General features: G+C 47.2%; 1 protein-coding gene across 3 annotated transcripts in view; it reads right to left on the bottom strand.

The window, feature by feature from the left end:
* The window catches only part of EFL1 (elongation factor like GTPase 1), a 904,242-nt gene that overhangs the window by 140,055 nt on the left and 742,129 nt on the right, over nt 1-22,058 (bottom strand). For all 3 annotated transcript variants that reach the window (XM_069625004.1, XM_069625006.1, XM_069625005.1), the window contains one exon: nt 540-671. In XM_069625004.1, coding sequence (XP_069481105.1) covers nt 540-671 — 132 coding nt within the window. The remainder of the gene's footprint in view (nt 1-539; nt 672-22,058) is intronic.

The following is a 22,058-nucleotide window of genomic DNA, read 5'->3' as shown; positions in this document are numbered from 1 at the left end:
ATGAAACTAAGCAACGATAAGGTTCATTGGTTGGTTGATGCTAGGGCAGCCCACTACTAACACAACCAACCAAACACTTTTCAATTCTGTTTCCTTACATTTCACATTCATCAGTTAAAGCAGATTTCCACCTTTCACAAACAAAATGTAATCTAAACAACATTTTACTGATAGTTTGATAACTCAATTATATTTTTCCGTGCTGTGTGGCAGCACTTGTGAACTTTATTTCTATGCTTTAGTCCTAAATGATGATTGTGAAGAGCGTGGACAAGCAATTGAAACGGTTATGTTCAATTGAGTTAATGCTTCACATTCTGCACCCTGGGTGGGTGTCCAGCACTTCAATCTAAGAGGGGTGTCGTTTGTTGTGCATGTTGTAACTGCACACCACTGAAACAGTTTTTCAGACACGTAACGGAAGGTGCCTTGTCATTAAATATGTTGGAACTATTCTAGCACTATCCATTTAAGATGTCATGAAACAACCCATTTATGGCATTATACTAGCATAAAGAATTGCAAAATAATAAGCATACTTGCGTGTTTTGGTTCAATAGCAACCCGCACAATGGGTGTGGCTTCAAAGTTAAGCGGTATAAAGGGCGGACAAGCTGGTGAGGTTGACAGTGTTGCTGACTTCAGGACAAATTCATCCAATCCACTAATACCTACAAACATGTTTAAACAAATAAAAACAAGAAAACATGAAAACCCTAGGCACGCGATAAATGCATCACATTGTTGAAAAAAACACACACTTGATAAGCACATAAGGCATACTCTCACTTTTGTTAATTACGGTAAATGCAACTACTAATGTTTACTATGATCATAAGATACTGCACCCTAAACATTGATAAGTGGGGCACATTGACATGGAGGGATCTAAGAGAAATCACACATACAAGCAAGGTTTTAAGGAAAAGTCAAATTATTTCATCTGCATGGAACTCTCAGATGCCTATGCACCAAGATAGAAATATTAATACAGACAAGCAATGTAAAACTGATTGTGCCCGATTCAATTGCTTAACGGGCGAGAGGGTGTTATATATATATATATATATATATATATATGCGCAAGGCTCTTGCTGCATTAAGATCTTGGAAGAATAAGAATATGCTGGTCTCCTACAGAACGTGAAGGTCAGGGCATAGAAGTTTAGCGAACCACGTTCAATTTCAGACTGCTCCAAAAATTCTAGGATTATGAAAAGTGCTTGCCTGCATTAACTCTGCTACCGTTCGATTTGCCCATGTTCGTTGTGGATGGATTCACCAAGTCAGCTCCATGGCGCAAAGGGACGGAGAAGAACTCCAGCTGTGTCAAATTAAAGTTCTATTTTAAAGATGGCTTCCATCTAGAACATTATCAGGGTGTGGGGCTCGCCAGTTCTGTTACCCACCGTACATATTGGTATCTTTAGATCACCAGGAATTAGTGAGCAACTTCAATCGATGGAAGGCTTAGTAGCTATTATCTTACACAGAGATTCCTGGCCAGCAATCACACAACTGCTCCCTGAGGCATATTTGCAAAGCCCACTTTTGGCCTGTAATCACCTCTAGATAGCTCTACATGACACTGCAAAGTCTAGCACCCAAAAGCTGAACCACGAATCGTAGGAACTTACAGTGTTTCTTGTGAATGGGTATGGGGAAGTAGGCATCCTCCAGCTGCAACGACGTCAGAAAACCCACATCCTCCAGTTGGCCGAGCATGTGCATGTGCTGCAACGTGACCATCCAGAACTTTTGGGACTTTAAGTACTTTTTGAGATGACGCAGATCCAGGATTGGCCTCCAACCCCTCCCACCCCCCTGTTTTCTTCGACTAACATACTGGAGTTTCCGGAGACACGTGGGGGGGGGGCAGATTATATTCCCCCTTTCTGCAACATGGCTCGCACATCTTGCAGAAGCTGTGGTTAGAGTTGTTCCTGTCCCGGTATTGGGGAATACGAGGACACCTGCGTTCCAACTCCAAGGTGAGACCCTGTCCGAGTGAGTCTAGAACCCATCTATCTGTGGGGATCTTTTTCCACGTGGTGACGAACCTCGCCAGCCGGCCTCCCACGGGGGTGCACAAGTGGGGGCCCAAGGCCATGGCAAGTTCAAGCATGCTTGGAGGTCCACCTCTGCCCTGTGGGCGGAGCTGGCACTTGAGAGCGACCCCTGTACGCTTCTTGCGTGGAGGAGCGTGAAGGCTGACGGTATGGGGTAGTATAACCCTTGGAGGATCTGCCGGATTTTCCTCTGGATGAACGAAAGGACGACAGACGTCTTTGCTGCAAGGTTCCCAGGGAACACGCCGTCTCTGTGTTGGTTTTTATTGCTTGCAAAGACTCGTTGACTGCCTTTCCGAAGAGGTGTTCCCCATCAAACGCCATATCCAGCACCCTAGCCTGAACATCCTGGCGGAAGTTTGTTGCCTTTAACCAACCTTGCTGATGCGGGGACACCCCATTCCCCATCAGGCAGAAACCTGTATCTGCGATGTCCACTGCCACTGTGATGGCATGGTGCGAGGCCACTTCCCCCTTCTTGAAAAAGTTCTAGTGCCTTGATCTTCTTGTCTTCGGGCAGGAAGTCTAGAATAGGGCCCAGCTTGTACCATAGTTTCCAGTCATATCGGGACAAAATGGCTAGGGCGTTAGCTGCCTTGATGGTAGAGGCTGCTGTATAAATTATTCTCTTGTCCATTGCATCCAGTTTCTTCCCCTCCTGGTACAGAGGTACCATGGCTACCGAAGATGGATTTGCCGAGCGCTTCCTAGCTGCGGCTGAGACCACCAAGTCGGGCGAGGGCTGAGACCTTAAGCACCTCAGCGCTGAATTTGCAACCCTGCACTTTTTCTCCAATCTGTCATGCTTGGGCAGGGCCGTACTCCGGTTTTTCATTGGCACCAGGCCTTCCTCCCAGATGTCACCCAGGAAAGCGACGGACAGAATTGTCTTTCTTCTTTACTTGCGCCGCTGGTACAGGAACCCTTCTTTCTTAGTCTCCTCGAGAAACCAACTGAAATAACTCAGAGGCCCTTGACATAATGGAATGAAAAGATCAAATTTCGTCTGGTGGGGAGGGCCCTACGGGGGTCGTCCGCGTGTTGCGTTTCTCCATCACCCGGGACAAAGTCGTCCTCGTCGGAGCCCGTCTGTCTGTGCCTGTGTGCAGAGCTGGGATTCCACGTAGGCCCGTGTTGCGACAAGGTGGTGGTGGTGGTGGAGGGGTCGGGTTAATGCAGAGAACCAGCGTCCCCCTTAGGCTTTCTCTTCTGCGATGGCAGGCTCAACCTCAGAGGATTTTATGGGTCCTGTGAAGGCATAGGCCCCAGTGCTGGTGCCATCGTCTGCTGGATTTCTGTGACCAGTGTGTGCAGAGTCGTTAGAATAGCGGTCACTGGGTCTTTCCCTGACCACTGAGTGGCCACTGCCTTCGTCGCTGCCTCTGCAGCTGTATATCGCCTCTGGGGTAAGGATACCCGTGGGGTGGTCCTGGTAGACATTCCTTTGTGGATTCACTTTCCTTCAATGCTGTCATGGTAGACGTTGTCGGCTTCATTGACGATATGCTTGTCAAGGCCCTCGTTGACAGCACAGTCATTGACTCAGTTGACCTGGCAGGCTGAGAGGTCTTATTTAGCTTTGACGAGTCCTCTCCGGATTTGTCCCTCATCGGTTTATATGCTGACACACCGAGTTTGGATGAGGTTAGGGACTTTTTCTTAGAAGAGGCCCCTTTTGTTGGCAGGCTCACCATGGAGGATGATAGTGATGGTGATGGTGATCGCATTCTGCCCGACTCGGGACCCGAATCAGCGGCGGAGCCAGCGGAGCAGAGCTTGGCCTTCTCTTGGACCCCCGCTAGCCAGGCATGCTCAAAGGATCTTGACCTCCTGCCGGAGGGAGATCTCTCCTCGGACCAGCCGGTCCAAGATGACGTTTGATCCTGCCCAGAGGTTGAGTTAGTGGCCTTGCATGACTTGAGCCACGCCGACAGTCTGTTGAAGTGGTCTTTTTTGGTTTTGTTCGAGAAACCACAGCACAACTTGCATCCCTCCTCATCGTGGTCCAGATGCAGGCAATCTAAGCATTTATGAGGCCGATCCTCCACGAATAAGTTCCTTAATCCACACTTCACACAATTTGAAGAGGCTTCTGCCTTCCTCCTACTCCTCATACATGGCTGGAAGGCACGAAACAGGCCAAAGGCCGGGCCTTCTCAAACTACAATGATGACCTACAGGTGGATGAAGATCTTTGCCGGCCGAAGAAGATTTTTGAAGAAGATCAATCAAAAAAATCGGTCAAAAAAATCAAAACTTTTTATGGAAAAAATTCAAAATAGCACAAAAATAGCTCAGACACCAACCTGAGGACACCCAACACTGAAACGTTTGGTAAAACTCTGAAGATGGCCACCATGGGTGGAGTTTAGGGAGAGGACTGTCATTGGATGGGGGCAGTATGACCCAGAGGACAGTGATTGGTTCAGAGGAGAAATACAGTTTTAAAGTGGCAGTGAAACTTTTTCCTGTTAACGAGAATTCCCAGCCTGACGATGGAGAATATTCATGAGCATGTGAATACATGACAGACCACATTCTGGAGAATATAAGAAAAGCAAGACTACAAATATCACCATGGAAAGTACAGTGGCCAAAAAAACCGAGAATCCACATAAATAATGAAAATAATACAACTTTGTAAGTGTGGCTTCATGTGTGATTCCTCCTAAAGAATGCCATAGCTGGTCGTATCACCTAGTTTGGAGTCACCAGTGCCAGGATTCGGACTTGCGAAGTACAGAATGGCCCCAGGTCTGAGGTGAGCGCCTAACATGTTAACTGTCCGCCCGGAAGTAGTTAGGCCATTTGGCAATGCTGGAATATTTGTGATATATTCTGGACCGGTACACTCCCCCCATTCACTTCCATATTTGTTCGGGTCACTTGTTGGGCTGGCATCTACATATCCAGCTTTCAAAGCATTGGAGGCGAGGGGGTGAAGAGATGTCAGTGTAGACTAGAGACCCCTGCTTGAAACTAATCCGGCATTGGCAAGAAGGTACAGCCAAACGGTCAGAGAGAAGCTGTATTTTACGAAAAAGGATTGGGCAGACAGACAACGTGAGAAGCCCACAAGTCCCTATGAGTAAATTGAGGTCTGGGTAAAGCTGGAGGCTCAGGCTATTTCTGAACCTGGATGAATTCCTCAATGGCAACCTTAGCTCCAGGCTTGCTGACAGGGTCGGAATGGGGCATAACATTGCCTCGGGAACCAATGAAAAAGCGGCCCACAGTTGCAAAAGGCAAATCATTCCTTCAGTGACAGACTGTTTGAGTAGTACCCAAGGGGGAGTTTTTTGATAAAATGTAATGCAATTTGTGCAATTTAAAGAATATTTATTCAGCAACTATGGTCAAAACTACTAACCGCATAGTGAACTAACTCATCATCTGGCCCACATGGGCAAAACAAGTGGCCCATTTTGACCCAAAAACTGGCCCACGCTAGCATTTTGCGTTTTTGGTTCAGGCAATGCCCTGTGCCCTATAGGCCAGTCCCAGCCTGCCTGATGACACCCTGAAGAACAAACCAAACACTGCTTCCCGGGACTGCAGCCATTCGTGCTACTGGGTTTTGCAAGGGCAGATCGCTTGAATGACGTTTGAAGGTGGCCTGCCGGCCCACTCGCATTTCATTCCACATGCTTTTAATGTAGCTCTTTCATTAAGTCTGACATGTTCATGTCCCTTGTCTTTAGAACTCTTGAAATTCGCACTTTGGAACATTGAATTAATTTTTCCACCAATTTCTGCTGGAACAGAAAGAGCTGCTCTTCTTTTGGCACCATTTTCTGACAAAGGTTTTCTTTTTTACCGTTCCGACAGGCCCTGTAAATAAGCTCTCGCTAATGTGGTCTGCGCAGAAAGTGCTTGGCGACTCTGCCTTTCATCCTTCCGAGGTGGAAAGACGGAATATCTTTAAAGGGGGCAGTGGTGATTGGCACTGTTTACAGGGCTGCGAGCGCCAAACACTGCAAGGCAAGAGCTACATAAACGACTCACTTTCATGATTATTACACATGCATTTGGAAATGATAGTAAACTTAACCATCAGTACTAGATCAAGGTACACTACCAATCCCGCATTATAAACGCAAAGTTTCTCTATTTAAAAAGCTTGACGCATAAAGACATATTTACTTGTCAGTCTATGAATGTGGAAACCCTGTCAATACTGACATGCAATCAAAGCCTCTCTGAAATGCCCACCTCCATATTACGGCTGATTTACAGGAAAGAGCATGCTCAGTGCAGTGTCTATAGATCTCTTTTATAGAGATGTCACTTATTCACTTAGAACAGGACTTGCGAAGATGTTTGCACAATGCGGAAGTCCCAAGAATGAAGAAAACGAGCAATGAAATTGGTCAAGCATTTCCCAATCCAAATGATCGATCCCCTGTGAGTCCGGATAGCCACCACTTCTTTAAGCCCTCCTAACACGACCGTTCCTCTGACTGGCCTCAATGTGGTCTCTGGTATCAGCTAATGCTTGAACAACATCTACCGTGACTTCGAGGGACCACCCTCAAACAAGGGTTCTGCAAACTGTGGCGCTTCAGATGTTCTGGACTACAACTCCATTAGTCGTAGCCAACATAATCAATGACGACGGATCATGGGAGTTGTGGTCCAAAACATCTGGAGAGCCAGACTCAATTGCGAGCAGCAGTGGTTTCACGTATTCAAACAGAAGGGGAACAAACCTCAAGAGGGGCCCATCTCCTCCAATCTACAGCCCCACACAGTCATGCGAAGCAGAGTCTGGGAAATACACAGAAGATATAGGGATCAGAATGTATTCACCTGGCTCTGAACAAGAGGAGGCGTGTGTGTCTTTCGTCAGATGAACTCGTTAGCAATAGTCGGAAACAATAACAAAAGATAAAGGCAGTGGGTGCTTTGCCCAATATCTTGTAACACTCATTAGGCCATGCCTATGACCTCCTGCCTGCCCGTCTTCAGATGGTACAGCTCAATCAGCAGCACTGGGGATTACATTCTAGGTCGCCTTCAAGGCAGCAGAAATAATGGGACGCATCGGGACAAGCGGATTCTTTTCACAAAATACTACGTGCCAGGTGCGGCTAATTAACAGACCCTCTACCCTGGACTGGGCATGTTCAAGCATGTTCACGGGGTGGGCGGCTCCCTCTCCTGCTAGGCTGCTTGTTATTTGTGCGTGTAACTTCCACGAGTGGGGTGCTGAAAGGCGAACGCCAACACATGTTTGCCAGCTAATTAGTACTAAGCAAAAAATGTATTCATTTGTTTTCGTGTGCAAAAGTCACTATTAGGTTCATAGTTCACATCAAGCTGATTCACATCTCTTTATAGCACGCGCACACAGCCACACACACACTTACTTGAAGGAAAACAAGTACAAAACTCAAAATGAAGGAGGGAGTCTCTAACAATTTCTTCTGTGGATTTTAGGAAAAGCCCAACTATAGGGTTTTTAGTTATTTCCATAAACATTGCCTCAGATTACTCAATAGCCGTGTCCAACAATATTTATAAAGAAGCACGGATCTATTCTAAGGCCTGTCCCTCCCACCCCATGCTGTTATTTAACTTTATATAATAAACACTAAAGAGCGAAAGGGGGGTTCTGGGGGGGAACGCGAAGCGTTTCCCCCAGGGGGTGTTTTTGGCGCTGCACACAGCCAGCGAGTGGCCGTGGGGGGCAGAGCGCCTCCTCAGGGTATTTAAGGGTCCAGGGAAGGTTCGGGAGGCAGGCAGGCGACGGTTGGAATTGGTGATTGTATCAGTCCTGTCACCTGCTCTCGAGCCTTCCCTCAGTTGGGATTTTTGAATGGGTTATCAGTAGAGGTGAGGAATAGGGCATCTTAGCGCGTAGGTTTGTTGTGTAGGTAGTTATATATAAAAAAAAAAATAATAATTAGTTTTATAGCGGAGGTACCGTAAATAAGGTACCTCCATTTTCTTACCTGGGGGGAGGAAAGCGCTGTTGGCGGGGTGTTTACGGGAGCCGCTGTAGTTCAGTTGGTTTTCCTTTTTAAGTTTGCAGGTTATGGAGCGAGCGTTTCAACCGTTTCTAATTGGGAGGAGGGGGTGGTGTAGAGCGTTGGGGTTAAAAACGCAGATTCTTGCCCAGTTCATCCTTCGGGGGATTTGGGAAAGTTGCCTGCAAGCGTTTTCTCTTTTAATAGTGCGGTTTATGAACATTTGCTGTTTACGTTATTGGCAGCCTGCAGCTCCGTGTCCAGGGCCCAGGGTTTTTCTCGCACAGAGACAAGATTAAGGATGCATGGGCTGTCTAGTGTCAGTGGGATCATAGCCGGTCAAGTGGCACAGCGAGTAGAGCGCTCGCTTTGACATCAGTGCAGAGCCTGCTAACGCAGGCCCGGCGGCGCCAAACTCAGCCTTTCATCCTTCCAAGCTCAATAAATGAGCACCACACAATAAGCAGCGCTCAGATACCTGAGGGTTCGTAGCGCTATATAAATGCCAAATTATTATTATTATTACTATTAAAGGGGCAGCTCTATTTTTCCTTGATTGCTTTACAGTGCGGTGCATCTCGCGATCCACCAGGGGGCAGTGTGGGAGGTATTGTGTTCAAGTGGATCTTGTGTCTGGTGGGTGTAGGGATTTTGCTGGGCACTGTAGAGCAGGATTGGGGGTCTCTGAGGGCGAGGGCATTAAGAGGGGGCAGCATTTATGGGGGTAAAATAGGAACATTTTAAAAATAAATAAACAATAATAAATAAATAAACAAATGAACAAGTTACTTACCAACTGTAACGTTCTTTCGATTGGATCTGTACTCCCACGTATTCCTCATCTTAGATATATCCTTACCTTCAGCTTTGCTGCTTCAGAAATGTTTTCTCTCTCCACCAGAGGGCGCTCCACTCGAGGCGACGATGTCTCTCGGCGGCATCTGTCGAGTGTCGACGGCATCTGTAGGATAAATGCCTCGAGCGCGCCCGTTGGCCTCAGTTCTGTTTTTTCGTATCAGAGCCCATGTATTATAAACAAAGGCGTGCCTCTTATTGACCCAAGCCTTGAAAGAATTTAGAGTGTAAACCACGTAAACTGTACTGTGGGGTAGGATGGGAGGGTCAATGAGGAATACGTGGGAGGAACATCCAATCGAAAGAATGTTACAGTTGGTAAGCAACTTGTTCTTCGAATGGATTGTGTCCTCCCACGTATTCCTCATCTTAGATGGACTCCCAAAGCAGTTTTGTATTGGAGGCGGGAGTACAGATCCCTTTTAGTCATGTACCGAATGTAGTACAGATTTGGAAAATAAACCTCCTTGAGATGTAGTTGAGTCCAAAGCATAATGTTTGATGAAAGTATGCATGGTTGACCATGTGGCTGCTGCACAAATATCTTGCACAGGGACACCCCTCTTAAGTGCTGTTGAAGTTGCTATGCACCTAGCTGAATGGGCTCTTAAGCCCTCAGGGGGATCTTTTCCGGCTAGCCTATAACACTCTGTTATGGCTAAAATGATCCATCTTGATAATGTTTGTTTGGTTACGGCTAGTCCCAATTTACGGCCAGTGTATCCCACAAAAAGTTGATCACACTAACGTATCTTTGACAATCTTGAGATGTAAAAGCTTAGAGCCCTTCTGGGATCTAGCCTATGCAGTCTTTCCTCTTCCTTACATGTGTGAGGAGGAGGGTAGAACGCAGGTAGAATTATTTTCTGTGACAGATGAAAGTCTGAAACTATTTTTGGCAGAAAAGATGGTTTAACTCGAAGGACAACTTTATCTTTATGAAAGATGGTGTGAGGAGGACCACTCGAAAGTGCCTGCAACTCACTTACTCTGCGGGCTGATGTCAATTCAACTAAAAGTATAGTTTTTAATGTAAGAAGCCTTAACGGATAAGAATGTAAAGGCTCAAAGGGTGCACATGTCAGAAATTTAAGTACCAAATTTAAATCCCACACAGGAACTTGAAAAGGTACTGGTGGAAAAACATTGTTTAAACCTTTTAGAAATTGTATTATTAAGGGTATCTTAAAATAAGATCTTTCTTCTGATGAGCGCTTGAAGATAGATAGCGCTGCTACATATCCTTTTATTGACTTAACCTGGAGCCCCAGATTAGTAAATGTAATAGAAAAGATAATACCATTGGAATATCACATTCAAAAGGATCCACGTTCTGATCCCTGCACCAGTTACTGAATTTATTCCAACGACACCGGTACAAAGATTTTGTTGCTGGCCTTCTGGCCGAAAGCATCACCTCCATAACATCATCCGGAAGATCCCAATCCTTGTATCTCAACCTCTCAGAAGCCATGCCTGAAGGTTGAGTATGTTGACCTCTGGATGGAGAACGTGACCTCCCTCTTGCGAGAGAAGATCCTCTCTTTTTGGAAGACGTATTGGAGGGCAGATCGACATGTCGAGAAGGTCCCGGTACCACATTCTCCTGGCCCAATCCGGGGCAATTAGGATCATGGTTTTCCTGAACTTTCTCAACCTCCTGATTACCTGAGGGATCACAGGGACTGGAGGGAACGCATATAGAAGAGGAAATTCCCACTCTACTACAAATGCGTCTCCTAGAGCTCCTCTCGGGGGAAATTCCCTTGAGCAGTACAGTTCGCACTTCCTGTTGACAATGGTCGCGAACAGATCCACTTGAGGGGTTCCCCAAAGTGCGAAGATCTCCATAAGGACTTCCTGAGCTATCTCCCACTCGTGAGAGACTGTGCTCTGCCTGCTCAGAGCGTCCACCGGTGTGTTTTGCTCTCCTGCTAGGTGAATGGCAGATAGAGAGATCCCTTCTTGTATTGCCCAGAACCAGAGCTGCATTGCCTCTCTGCACAGTGGCAGTGACCCTACTCCTCCTCTCTTGTTGAGGTAGTACATGGCCACTGTGTTGTCCGTCATGATCAGGACATTCTTTCTCCGTACAGAGGGCAGGAAGGCCTTCAGCGCTAGTCTGATCGCCCTCAGCTCCAAAAGGTTGATGTGTAGTCTGAACTCCGATGGAGACCAAGGGCCACTGATTGTCAGATCGTTGGTGTGGGCTTCCCACCCCATGAGTGAGGCGTCCGTCACTACAGTGATCTCCGGCCATGGCTGCCAAAAAGATTGTCCCTTGAGGATGTGTTCTTTGCAAAGCCACCATTGTAGGTCCTGAGCTACTCTGGTTGGAACTTGTAAGAGATCTGTCATTTCCCCTGAAAATTGGGACCATTGAGTCCTGAGGGCCCATTGAAGGGATCTCATCCTCAATCTGGCCTCTGGCACCAGAAAAATGCAGGATGCCATGAGGCCGAGCAACCTGAGAAAATCAAAGGCCGGTAGATACTGGGCATTCTGGAATTTTGTCACCATCTGCAGAATGTGCTGAGCTCTCTTCGGGAGGCGAGGCTTTGCCCGAACGAGTGTCCAAGACTGCTCCTATAAACTGGAGCTTCTGTGATGGTATCATGTTTGACTTTTTTAAATTCAGAGAAAACCCTAGTTTGTGAAGGAGGTGGCAAGTCTTGGATAGATGATCCTGGACTTGTTCTGGAGAACGTGCCCTGATCATCCAATCCTCCAAATAGGGGTAGACATGAATCCCCCCTCTTCTGAGACTCGCTGCCACTACCGCCATCAACTTGGTGAAAACTCTTGGGGCGGAGGTCAACCCGAAAGGCAGAACTCGAAACTGATAGTGAGAATTGCCAATCGCGAACCTCAGGTACTTTCTGTGCTTGAGATGGATTGGCACATTAAAGTAAGCATCCTGAAGGTCCAATGATACCAACCAGTCTTGAGGTTGGAGAGCCTGAAGGATCTGAGAAAGAGTGACCATCTTGAACTTGTCCTTCTTGAGGAACTTGTTAAAGTTTCTCAAGTCCAAGATGGGTCTCAGTCCTCCGTCCTTCTTTGGAATGAGGAAATATGGGCAATACCAACCCTTGTTCCTCTCCGCTACAGGTACATGTTCTATTGCACCTTTCTGTAGCAGGGTTAAAACTTCCTGCAACAGGAGCGGGTCTGGATTTTTGGTAGAGTTGTATTCCGGTGGGTGATTCTGAGGTTTCTTTAGAAAAGGAAGGCAGTAACCTTGGGATACTGTTTCCAGTGCCCAAACATCTGAAGTAATGCCCCGCCATTCTTTCAGATGCTGTGAGATCCTGCCTCCCACTGGGGTCTTGTGAGTCAAAACCTCAGAGTGGTTTTGCAGCAGCTCCAGCAGCAGCTGAAGGGACAGATGCTGCTGCTGGGGCAGATCTCGCGCCTCTTCCTCGCCCCCGAGGAAATTTTCTTTGCCCCCTTTGATTGGCCTGTCCCCTTCCTCTCCCAAATGAGGAGTAAAAACGAAAGGGACGACCCCTCCAGGAAGATGAGCCTGTGTAAGGGCGGTGCTGAGGTTGTCGTATAGCGGCACTAAGTGACTTTGCCGCTGCCTTGGAGGTCTGCAGCTTCTCCAAACTTTCATCTGCTGTCATGAGGGCTGGAGGCTGGAAGCTTTGGTCCCGATGGAAGCACCATTAAACTACACATTACGGCACCTCCAGCGCCGTTCTAGTAGTTACGTTTTGGAGCATTCATAACGAGGTTAGCCACGCCCCCTCAGTGCGTTGCAACTATCTTCGTTTCCTCGCTCCACTGTAGTCGTATACTTCAGTGCTCCTAGTGTTCTCCAGCCTCAGATTCCTCTTCCCTCCTGCATTGCCTTTCCCTTCTGAGTCTTATCTACTTTGTCCTCCTGACTTTCGGCTCCTTTCGTTCATTAGTATTTCTCTGTGTTACCTTCCGTTTTATTCCTGTCCGGTGCTTGGTCTACCTTTATAACTTTTCTTTGCTTCCGGTATTTTCTGCCATCTTTACCGCCTTACCGTCTCCTATTCTCCCCCCCCCTGCCCTTTCTCCTATGCCTGGTAATTCACGATATCCGGTGTTCATACCTATCTAACTACTCGGTGCGTTTTCTCCGTAGATATTGGGGGATCCTTTCTCTTGGCCCATTTCCCTCCTTATTCTTTCTTTTACTGTCGCATTTTCACTGTTATTTTCGCTCCGTCTGTTCGCCTACCTGAAGCCCCTCCTCCTTAGCTTCCTGTGTCACTGGCTTACCTTCCATCTGGATACCGGGTGGTTTGTGAGTGCTTCCGCTCCTGGTTATACAGTCTACATACTGGGGAAACTCCTGCCCAGCCTCTACTACGGAACATTCTAGGAAATCTCCGACTCAGCCTTGGCTTAAGTACAGTTTGCGGAATCTCAAGATCAAGACTTCGGACACTCCTCCTCTTTCGGTTTCGGAATTGAATACTACTGGGGTTTTTTATGCCGCTGGCTTTTTCCCCCATATAGGGCTGTAGAGGGAAGGTGCCATAAATTATTGCAGTCTGTTTTCTAATAGCAACCATTGTGGCGCATTCCCGAAACAGACCCTATCTCTTCTCTAAAAAAGGATATTCCAAAGAGACAACAGAACTACCCGGATTGGAATTATCCTCCAGTGAATCAGACACCGAGATACAGGTGAGCTCCACTCCTGACAGATTGCAACGCCCAAAAATGGCCACGGCAGAACAAGTCCAGGAGCTAATAAACGCTGTACAGAACTTTTCCCTCGAACTGCAGGGAGTTAAGGCAGAGAACGCTGTTCTCCGTCAAATGGCAGTCGCCAGAGAAGCCCACCAGACGGATTTACCACCCTTGTCCTTGGCAGCAGGAAAGTTTGATGGTTCACCCAAAAAGGTTAAGGAATTCCTGGATGCTTGCATGATATACTTTACCTTCAGACCTACTACTTATACTCTAGATCGCACTCGGATAGGATTTCTCATATCCAACTTGATCGGAAATGCCCTTGCGTGGGCAACTCCGTTGGTCACGTCCAACAATCCTGTCTTACAAGACTATAATGCCTTCACAACCCTGCTACGCCAAACCTTTGAAAGACAAGAGATTGGATTTTCTGCTGGAGAAGCCTTGTTTGATATTAAACAAGGTTCGATGGACTTAATGTCTTATATTTCTACCTTCAAGAAGCTGGCGGCGGAAGCGGGCTGGCCAGACACAGTGCAATACACCGCATTCAGAAGAGGTCTGCACGACGACCTGAAAGACGAATTGGCACGAGTTCCTAGACCGGCGACATTAACCGACTTGTACACTTTAGTCCTGCAGATAGATTATCGACTCATGGAAAGACGATCTGAGAAAAGAAAAACCCGAACTCTTTCTATCCCTGGACCGTCACCTGTTTCCACCCAGGGGTCACATCGCTCTGGTGAAGAACCCATGCAGATTGGTACGACCAGGGGTCCTCTTTCAACTACAGAAAGAAACCGACGGAAGGAAAAGGGCTTATGTATGTACTGCGCGTCAGAAACACACTTCCTCAGGGATTGCCCGGAGGTTCCCCCGAGACGTCGGGGAAACGACGGACCCCGGTCTTAGAAGGAGCCACTTACCGGGGTTCAGTGGAAGGCTCACATTGTGCTCAGACGTCAGGTGAAGACGCCCGACTTATGGTCCTTCAAGTGTCACTCCAGTGGAAGAATTGTCCAAAAAAGAACGCCTTAGCCCTCATTGACAGCGGGGCGGCTGGTAATTTCTTAGACATCAATTGGGCTAAACAAGAAGGTATTCCCCTGGTAAATAAGACAGAGGAACAAAAGGTGGAAGGGGTGGATGGCCGTCCCTTATGTTCAGGACCCATTGTACAAGCTGCAGTCGACATCAAGGTATGCATCTCTCTTCATCAGGAAACCCTCACCTTTGATGTGATAAGAGCAGCACATTTTCCCATAATATTAGGAATCCCTTGGCTCCGTAAACACAATCCTGATATTAACTGGTCCCTCAACACCTTAAAATTCGAATCTGAGTTCTGCTTCCAACACTGCTGCTCTTCCAAACAGACGGAAGCAACCGTTATCTCTAGCCCATCAGGAACTTCTGGTTCCCTTCGAGTTCTTAACATTCACCCCATTTTTCATGAGTTTGCTGATGTGTTTGAAGATAGAATACCCAAAGACTTGCCCCCTCATCGGTCTGAAGATTGTGCTATCGATCTCGTTCCGGGTACCGCTGTACCCTTTGGACGTATGTTCTCTTTAACCTTCCCAGAAAAACAAGCATTGAGGACATATCTAGACCAAAACCTCCAAAACGGATTGATTCGTCCTTCCAAGTCTCCAGCAGGGGCTTCCTTATTCTTTATAGCCAAGAAGGACACGAGTGAACTACGCCCATGTATAGACTATAGGGGCTTAAACTAGATCACAGTGAGAGACCGCTACCCGATGCCTTTGATAAAAGATATCTTGGAGGCAGTTGAAGGATCATGTATATTCAGCAAGCTAGACCTTAGGGGTGCTTATCATCTCTTAAGGGTCAAGACTGGGGACGAATGGAAGACGGCATTTCGTACACCCTTTGGATTGTATGAATATCGAGTAATGCCCTTTGGCTTAGTCAATGCCCCAGCAACCTTTCAGAGGTTTATGGATCATCTTTTTGCTGATCTTTTATTTGTCTCAGTTATAGTATACTTAGACGACATCCTGGTCTTTTCTTGTAACCCTATTCAACATCAGGGCCATCTCACTGAAGTTATGGAACGCTTGAGACGCCATCAACTCTTGGCTAAACCGGAAAAATGTGTGATTGCAGTAACTTCGGTTCCCTATCTAGGTTTTATCCTATCGGAACATGGTATTAAGATGGATCCCAAAAAGGTCTCAGCTATTCTCTCCTGGCCAGCCCCCTCTTCGGTAAGGGAGGTACAGGCCTTTTTGGGTCTTTCAAATTTCTACAGACGATTTATCGTCAACTTTTCTGAGCAAGTTCTTCCGATAACAGCTCTACTAAAGAAGGATGTTCCCTTTATTTGGAATCACAACGCAGAACAAGCGTTCCTAGGATTAAAAAAGGCGTTTTGTTCGGCTCCGATTCTCAAACAGCCAGACCAACGAAGGCCCTTCGTGGTTGAAACTGATGCATCTTCAGGAGCAATAGGGGCTGTTCTCAAACAAGAACACGATGGTAAGGAACACCCAATAGCCTATCTTTCTCGCACGCTTACGCCTAGCGAAAACAACTACTCTGTTATAGAGAAAGAGCTTCTGGCCATTAAGCAGGCATGTTCAGACTGGAGACATCTTCTCCAAGGGTCAAGACATCCGTTTGAGATTCGCACAGATCATAGCAACCTCAAAGTACTACAACAAATGGAGTGTAAGAATACCCGACAAGCCCGATGGGCTTACTTCTTTGCCCAATATGATTTCTTTATTACCTACCTCCCGGGCAGTAAGAATGTCCTAGCGGATAGTCTATCTCGTAGCCCTTCCAGTTGGGTTAATCCACCCTTTAAGGGGGAACTTTTGTTACCTGAGGTCCGAATCGTCCATACAATCTCAAGGTTTCTACAGGACGTCAAGGAAGCAACTCAGGTTGCTATACTACCTCTTTCCAAGCCGGTTCAGGAGCAATTATGCAAGAAAGAAGGACTGTGGTTCTACAAAGGAAAGCTTTTCATTCCCAACACCAAGCTACAGTCACGAGTCCTTCATTGGGGTCATGAATCACGGATCGCTGGTCACAAGGGCTTAACAGCTACTTCCGACCTGATCAGACGAATGTTCTGGTGGCCTAACATGCTGTCTGACATTAATTTATATGTAGGTTCTTGTCCTATCTGCGCCAGGAGCAAGGGTCTGACTTCAAAACCTGCTGGTTTATTGCACCAACCTAAACTTCCTACCGCTCCGTGGGCACATGTCTCTACCGACTTTGTGGTAGATCTCCCTAAGTCTCAAGGATACTCAGCAATCATGGTAACCATAGACAGCTTCAGTAAGATGGGCCATTTCTCACCGCTGAAAGGAGTGCCTTCTGCTCCGGAGATGGCACAGGTATTTCTAAAGGACATTGTCCGACTCCATGGTATCCCAGAAACTATTCTTTCGGACAGAGGTTCCCAGTTCACTTCTACCTTTTGGAAAACCTTATGTGAGCTACTGGGAATAGAACGGGCCCTCACTTCAGGTTACCATCCACAATCGAATGGACAGACGGAACGTCTCAACGCCACTATGGAGCAGTATCTTCGCTGTTTTGTTAACGAACAACAAGATAACTGGGTCTCTCTTCTTCCAATGGCCGAGTTTTCGTATAACAATACCCTTCACTCGGCTATTAAAATGACACCTTTTTTTTGTGTGTTTGGTCATCATCCCCGTTCTTTTCCCTTGGATAATATCCAGGCTTCATGTCTACCCACGATAGACTCTCTCTTGGAAAACATTACCAGAACACAGAAGAACTCTCTTATCAACCTACAGGAAAGTAGAGCTCGATCTAAACATCAAGCTGATACACATCGGATCCAGAATCCTGACTGGCAAGTAGGTGATAGAGTCTGGCTCTCAACCAGATACTTACCTCGTTGGGCACATCCTTCTAATTCTCTCCCAAATATCTGGGCCCTTATACCATCACTGCTCGCATTAATCCTGTGGCTTTCCGATTGCAACTCTCTTCTCAGCTCAGCAGAATACATCCAGTCTTCCACTCTTCTCTGTTGAAGAAATTCATCCCAGACCCACACCACAGGAAAAGAAGAACCTTTCATTTAAAGGACACTAATCCCCAGACAGACGAATATGAAGTGGAGAGGATAATGGATTCAAGATACTACAGAGGTCGACTCCAGTACCTAGTGAGATGGAAAGGTTATTCTCAAGCAGAGGATTCTTGGGAACCGGTGACTAATCTATCAGCTCCCAGATGTGTACGACAGTTTCACGCCCTCTATCCGGGTAAGCCTGGGGTCGGTACCCCAAGAAGGAGGCATACTGTCATGAGGGCTGGAGGCTGGAAGCTTTGGTCCCGATGGAAGCACCATTAAACTACACATTACGGCACCTCCAGCGCCGTTCTAGTAGTTACGTTTTGGAGCATTCATAACGAGGTTAGCCACGCCCCCTCAGTGCGTTGCAACTATCTTCGTTTCCTCGCTCCACTGTAGTCGTATACTTCAGTGCTCCTAGCGTTCTCCAGCCTCAGATTCCTCTTCCCTCCTGCATTGCCTTTCCCTTCTGAGTCTTATCTACTTTGTCCTCCTGACTTTCGGCTCCTTTCGTTCATTAGTATTTCTCTGTGTTACCTTCCGTTTTATTCCTGTCCGGTGCTTGGTCTACCTTTATAACTTTTCTTTGCTTCCGGTATTTTCTGCCATCTTTACCGCCTTACCGTCTCCTATTCTCCCCCCCCCTGCCGTTTCTCCTATGCCTGGTAATTCACGATATCCGGTGTTCATACCTATCTAACTACTCGGTGAGTTTTCTCCGTAGATATTGGGGGATCCTTTCTCTTGGCCCATTTCCCTCCTTATTCTTTCTTTTACTGTCGCATTTTCACTGTTATTTTCGCTCCGTCTGTTCGCCTACCTGAAGCCCCTCCTCCTTAGCTTCCTGTGTCACTGGCTTACCTTCCATCTGGATACCGGGTGGTTTGTGAGTGCTTCCGCTCCTGGTTATACAGTCTACATACTGGGGAAACTCCTGCCCAGCCTCTACTACGGAACATTCTAGGAAATCTCCGACTCAGCCTTGGCTTAAGTACAGTTTGCGGAATCTCAAGATCAAGACTTCGGACACTCCTCTTTCGGTTTCGGAATTGAATACTACTGGGGTTTTTTATGCCGCTGGCTTTTTCCCCCATATAGGGCTGTAGAGGGAAGGTGCCATAAATTATTGCAGTCTGTTTTCTAATAGCAACCATTGTGGCGCATTCCCGAAACAGACCCTATCTCTTCTCTAAAAAAGGATATTCCAAAGAGACAACAGAACTACCCGGATTGGAATTATCCTCCAGTGAATCAGACACCGAGATACAGGTGAGCTCCACTCCTGACATCTGCCTTGCTGCCAAACAACCTCGAGCCATCAAATGGCATGTTAAGGAGTCTAGATTGAACATCTGGTGCAAAACCTGACTTCCTTAACCACGCAAATCTGCGTAGCACTGCGCTAGATGCCATGGACCTGCTGATACTGTCAGCAGTGTCCAAACCTGCTTGAAGGCATTCTCCCGAAGCCTCCTTACGATCCTTAATTATGGATAGGAAACCATCACGTTCCTCTCCTTCCGGGATGTGTTGAGCTGCCGCTGACATGCAGTCCCACAGAGTATAATTAAATCTAGCCAATGTACAAGATACATTGGTAGACTTCAGAGCCATGCTCCCTGATGTAAAGATCTTTTTCGACCAAGTATCTATTTTCTTGTCATCCCTATCAGGGGGAATAGTGGGGTATGCAGCATTTTTTGTTGATGTGGCTGCCTGAACTACCAGATTCTCAGGAGAAGGGTGTTTACTCAAATACTCTGGGTCAGAGTTACAAGGTCTGTATTTTGCCACATATTTTTTATTTACTGCTGGACTAGATTCCGGTCTTTCCCAAGCATTATTTACTCTCCTTTGCAGGGCAATTTGAAAAGGAAGTATGGGGTCTGGTTGAGGACCTCCGGACAAAATATCTGTCATGTCATCATGCTGGTATACAGGTGCATTATTACCCCACCCCATAAACTCTTACTCTATTCATGAGTTTTCTGTAACCCAAGTCAGCATGTTCTGCTGGATCTGGTCTCTCAAATTCATATTCAGGAGATGTGTCTATTCCACTTGCAGACTGTAAACATTCATACAAATCCTGCATTTTTGATTGAGGATTTATTAATTCCTCTGGAACATCTCTTGTCCCATATTTTACCCCTGCTGATGTAACCTCAGGTTCATCTTGTTCTTCATATTCTTCATTTTCTGATGACATTTCTCCATATACAGACATAGTATGGAAAAAATTATGTCTGTTTTCAGGGTGAAATATTTTTTCAGGAATATGTTTCAACCCTGGTGTCGACGTCGACAGAAGCGTCAAAGTCGTGGCCGTTACCTTCGATGTTGTCGAGGTATTCTTCGAGGTTTTCGAAGGCACTACAAATGGCGTCGAAGGAATCTTCGAGGCAGTCGATGTTGTCGAAGTAGTCTTCAAAACACTCGACGCCGTCGAAGAAATCTTCGAGGTCGTTGATAAAATATTCAACATGACTTTTTTCTGTTGGGTCGTCGACCCTTTATACTCGACAGCCTACAACAGAGGCTTCGAAGATGTTTTCGTCAAAGTCTTTAATTACTTATCGACGTCAAAAGTCTTTTTCGTAGAGTCTGTCTTTTTAGGTGTCTGGGAAGAGTCCCTAGAAGACCCCCTCGACAATTTATTGTCTGACTTCTTAGTTTTAAACCTTCCTCCGTCACTTTTGTGAATAGAGGCATGACCTTCAACAGACATTTTTGAGGGGGTCTGGGCCGCATTCTCAAAACTGTTCATCATGGACTCTCTAAATGCTTCCCACTTTTTAGGGGAGTCGTGTTTATTTGGACAAGTAATAACTTCCTCCGAAGTCGAGGAAGAAGAGGGAGATCGGTGTCGTCTCTTTTTTGCCTTTTTGGACGAAGAAGAAGAGGACTTCCTTGATCTACTCCTCGATCGTGATTTTTTATGGTGTTTTGCCGAAGACTCAGCTGAGTCTTTCTTCCCTCTCGAAGAAAACTTTGAGGATTCCTCCCCCACCGCCAGTTTACCTCGTCTTTCTTTCAAGGCCTTGTGGGTCATGGATTGGCACGAACTGTAGTCATCGATCCGATGTTCGGACCCGAGACACCAGAGGCAGTTATGGTAAGGGTCGGTCAGCGACATTTTTCTGCCGCACCTTAGACACTTCTTAAACCCTGTTTTCGGAGTAGATGGGTTTGAGGAAGACGACATAATCGCTTAAGACTGAAGCGCCGTTTTATTTCGATCCGAAGCGAAGCCAACGGAAAAACGAAACTGAGGCCAACGGGCGCGCTCGAGGCATTTATACTACGGATGACGTCGACACTCGACGGATGCCGCCGAGGGACATCGACGCTGTCGCCTCGAGTGGAGCGCCCTCTGGTGGAGAGAGAAAAAATATCCGAAGCAGCAAAGCTGAAGGTAAGGATATATCTAAGATGAGGAATACGTGGGAGGACACAATCCATTCAAAATACTATTTTGGTTTACATATTACCAGTGGGTTTTTATGAGGTGTTAATTTTACGCTGTTCAAAGATAGCAGTTTTGGCATTTTGAGTATAGGTCCACGGGTAGGTTTTGGCTCGGGGGCGTAGTTTAGCTAGCTTAATTTTCAGGGGACATATCTTTAGTGCAGAACCAGATTATTGGTGCACAATGGTGGGCCAGGGAGCTAGCAAGAAGGGTTTGCTTGATGCTAGGGCTCTGAGGGAGGCCCTGGAAATTATTAGCAGGGCATCTAAGGCCCAATTGGAAGAGGCGGTAGGGGAAGTAACCGGAGAAGGGGAGGTAGGTGGGGGCCGGCCACAGCGTAGAGCTGCGGCTGATGGGGCTCTTGCGGTAGTAGTGGCTTGCACCCCCGTGGCGGGGCGAGGGGAGGGGAGGGAATCCAGGGGCAGGAAGATGAGGAGGGAGATGGACAGGAGGGCGTCCGGGGGAGAAAGGATTTCGGGTGGGGAGCCAGTGAGGGAGGGAGTGAATGATAGCCCTAGCGAAGCTAGTAGTGCTCAAAAAGAGGTGGGTCAAGGGAACCACGGTGGGGGCGGTGATGGGGCTCAGAAGGGGGTGACAGGGAAGAGGGGGTAAATACCTGCAGAACAGTGCTGGTGGGAGAAGGAGGGAGAGGTCCCCATCAATTGAGGTTAGAGTGGGGCGCGGAACGCACCCCCCCCACCCGGGTAGAGGGAGTGAGGGCGGAGGGCGCTGCGCAGCCCCCGCTGTTCAGGTGGAGGTAGAGGGTGTTAGAACTGCCCCTCCTCGGTCAGCGCAAGGAGAGCCTAGGGGGTGCAGCACGGCCCCTAGCGATGAGGATTTCAGGGTGGAGGACGGCACGCCTCGCCCAAGAGAAGAGGACCACGCAGGGGTTCCTGCGGCCCCGCCGAGAAGATGTCAAAGGAGTGGCG

The sequence above is a fragment of the Ambystoma mexicanum genome, chromosome 11 (genome assembly GCF_040938575.1).
Source record: "Ambystoma mexicanum isolate Mex_15411 chromosome 11, UKY_AmexF1_1, whole genome shotgun sequence".
Lineage (NCBI taxonomy): Eukaryota > Metazoa > Chordata > Amphibia > Caudata > Ambystomatidae > Ambystoma > Ambystoma mexicanum.
The sequence above is the reverse complement of the archived record's forward strand: the minus strand, read 5'-3'. Positions and strand labels throughout refer to the sequence as shown.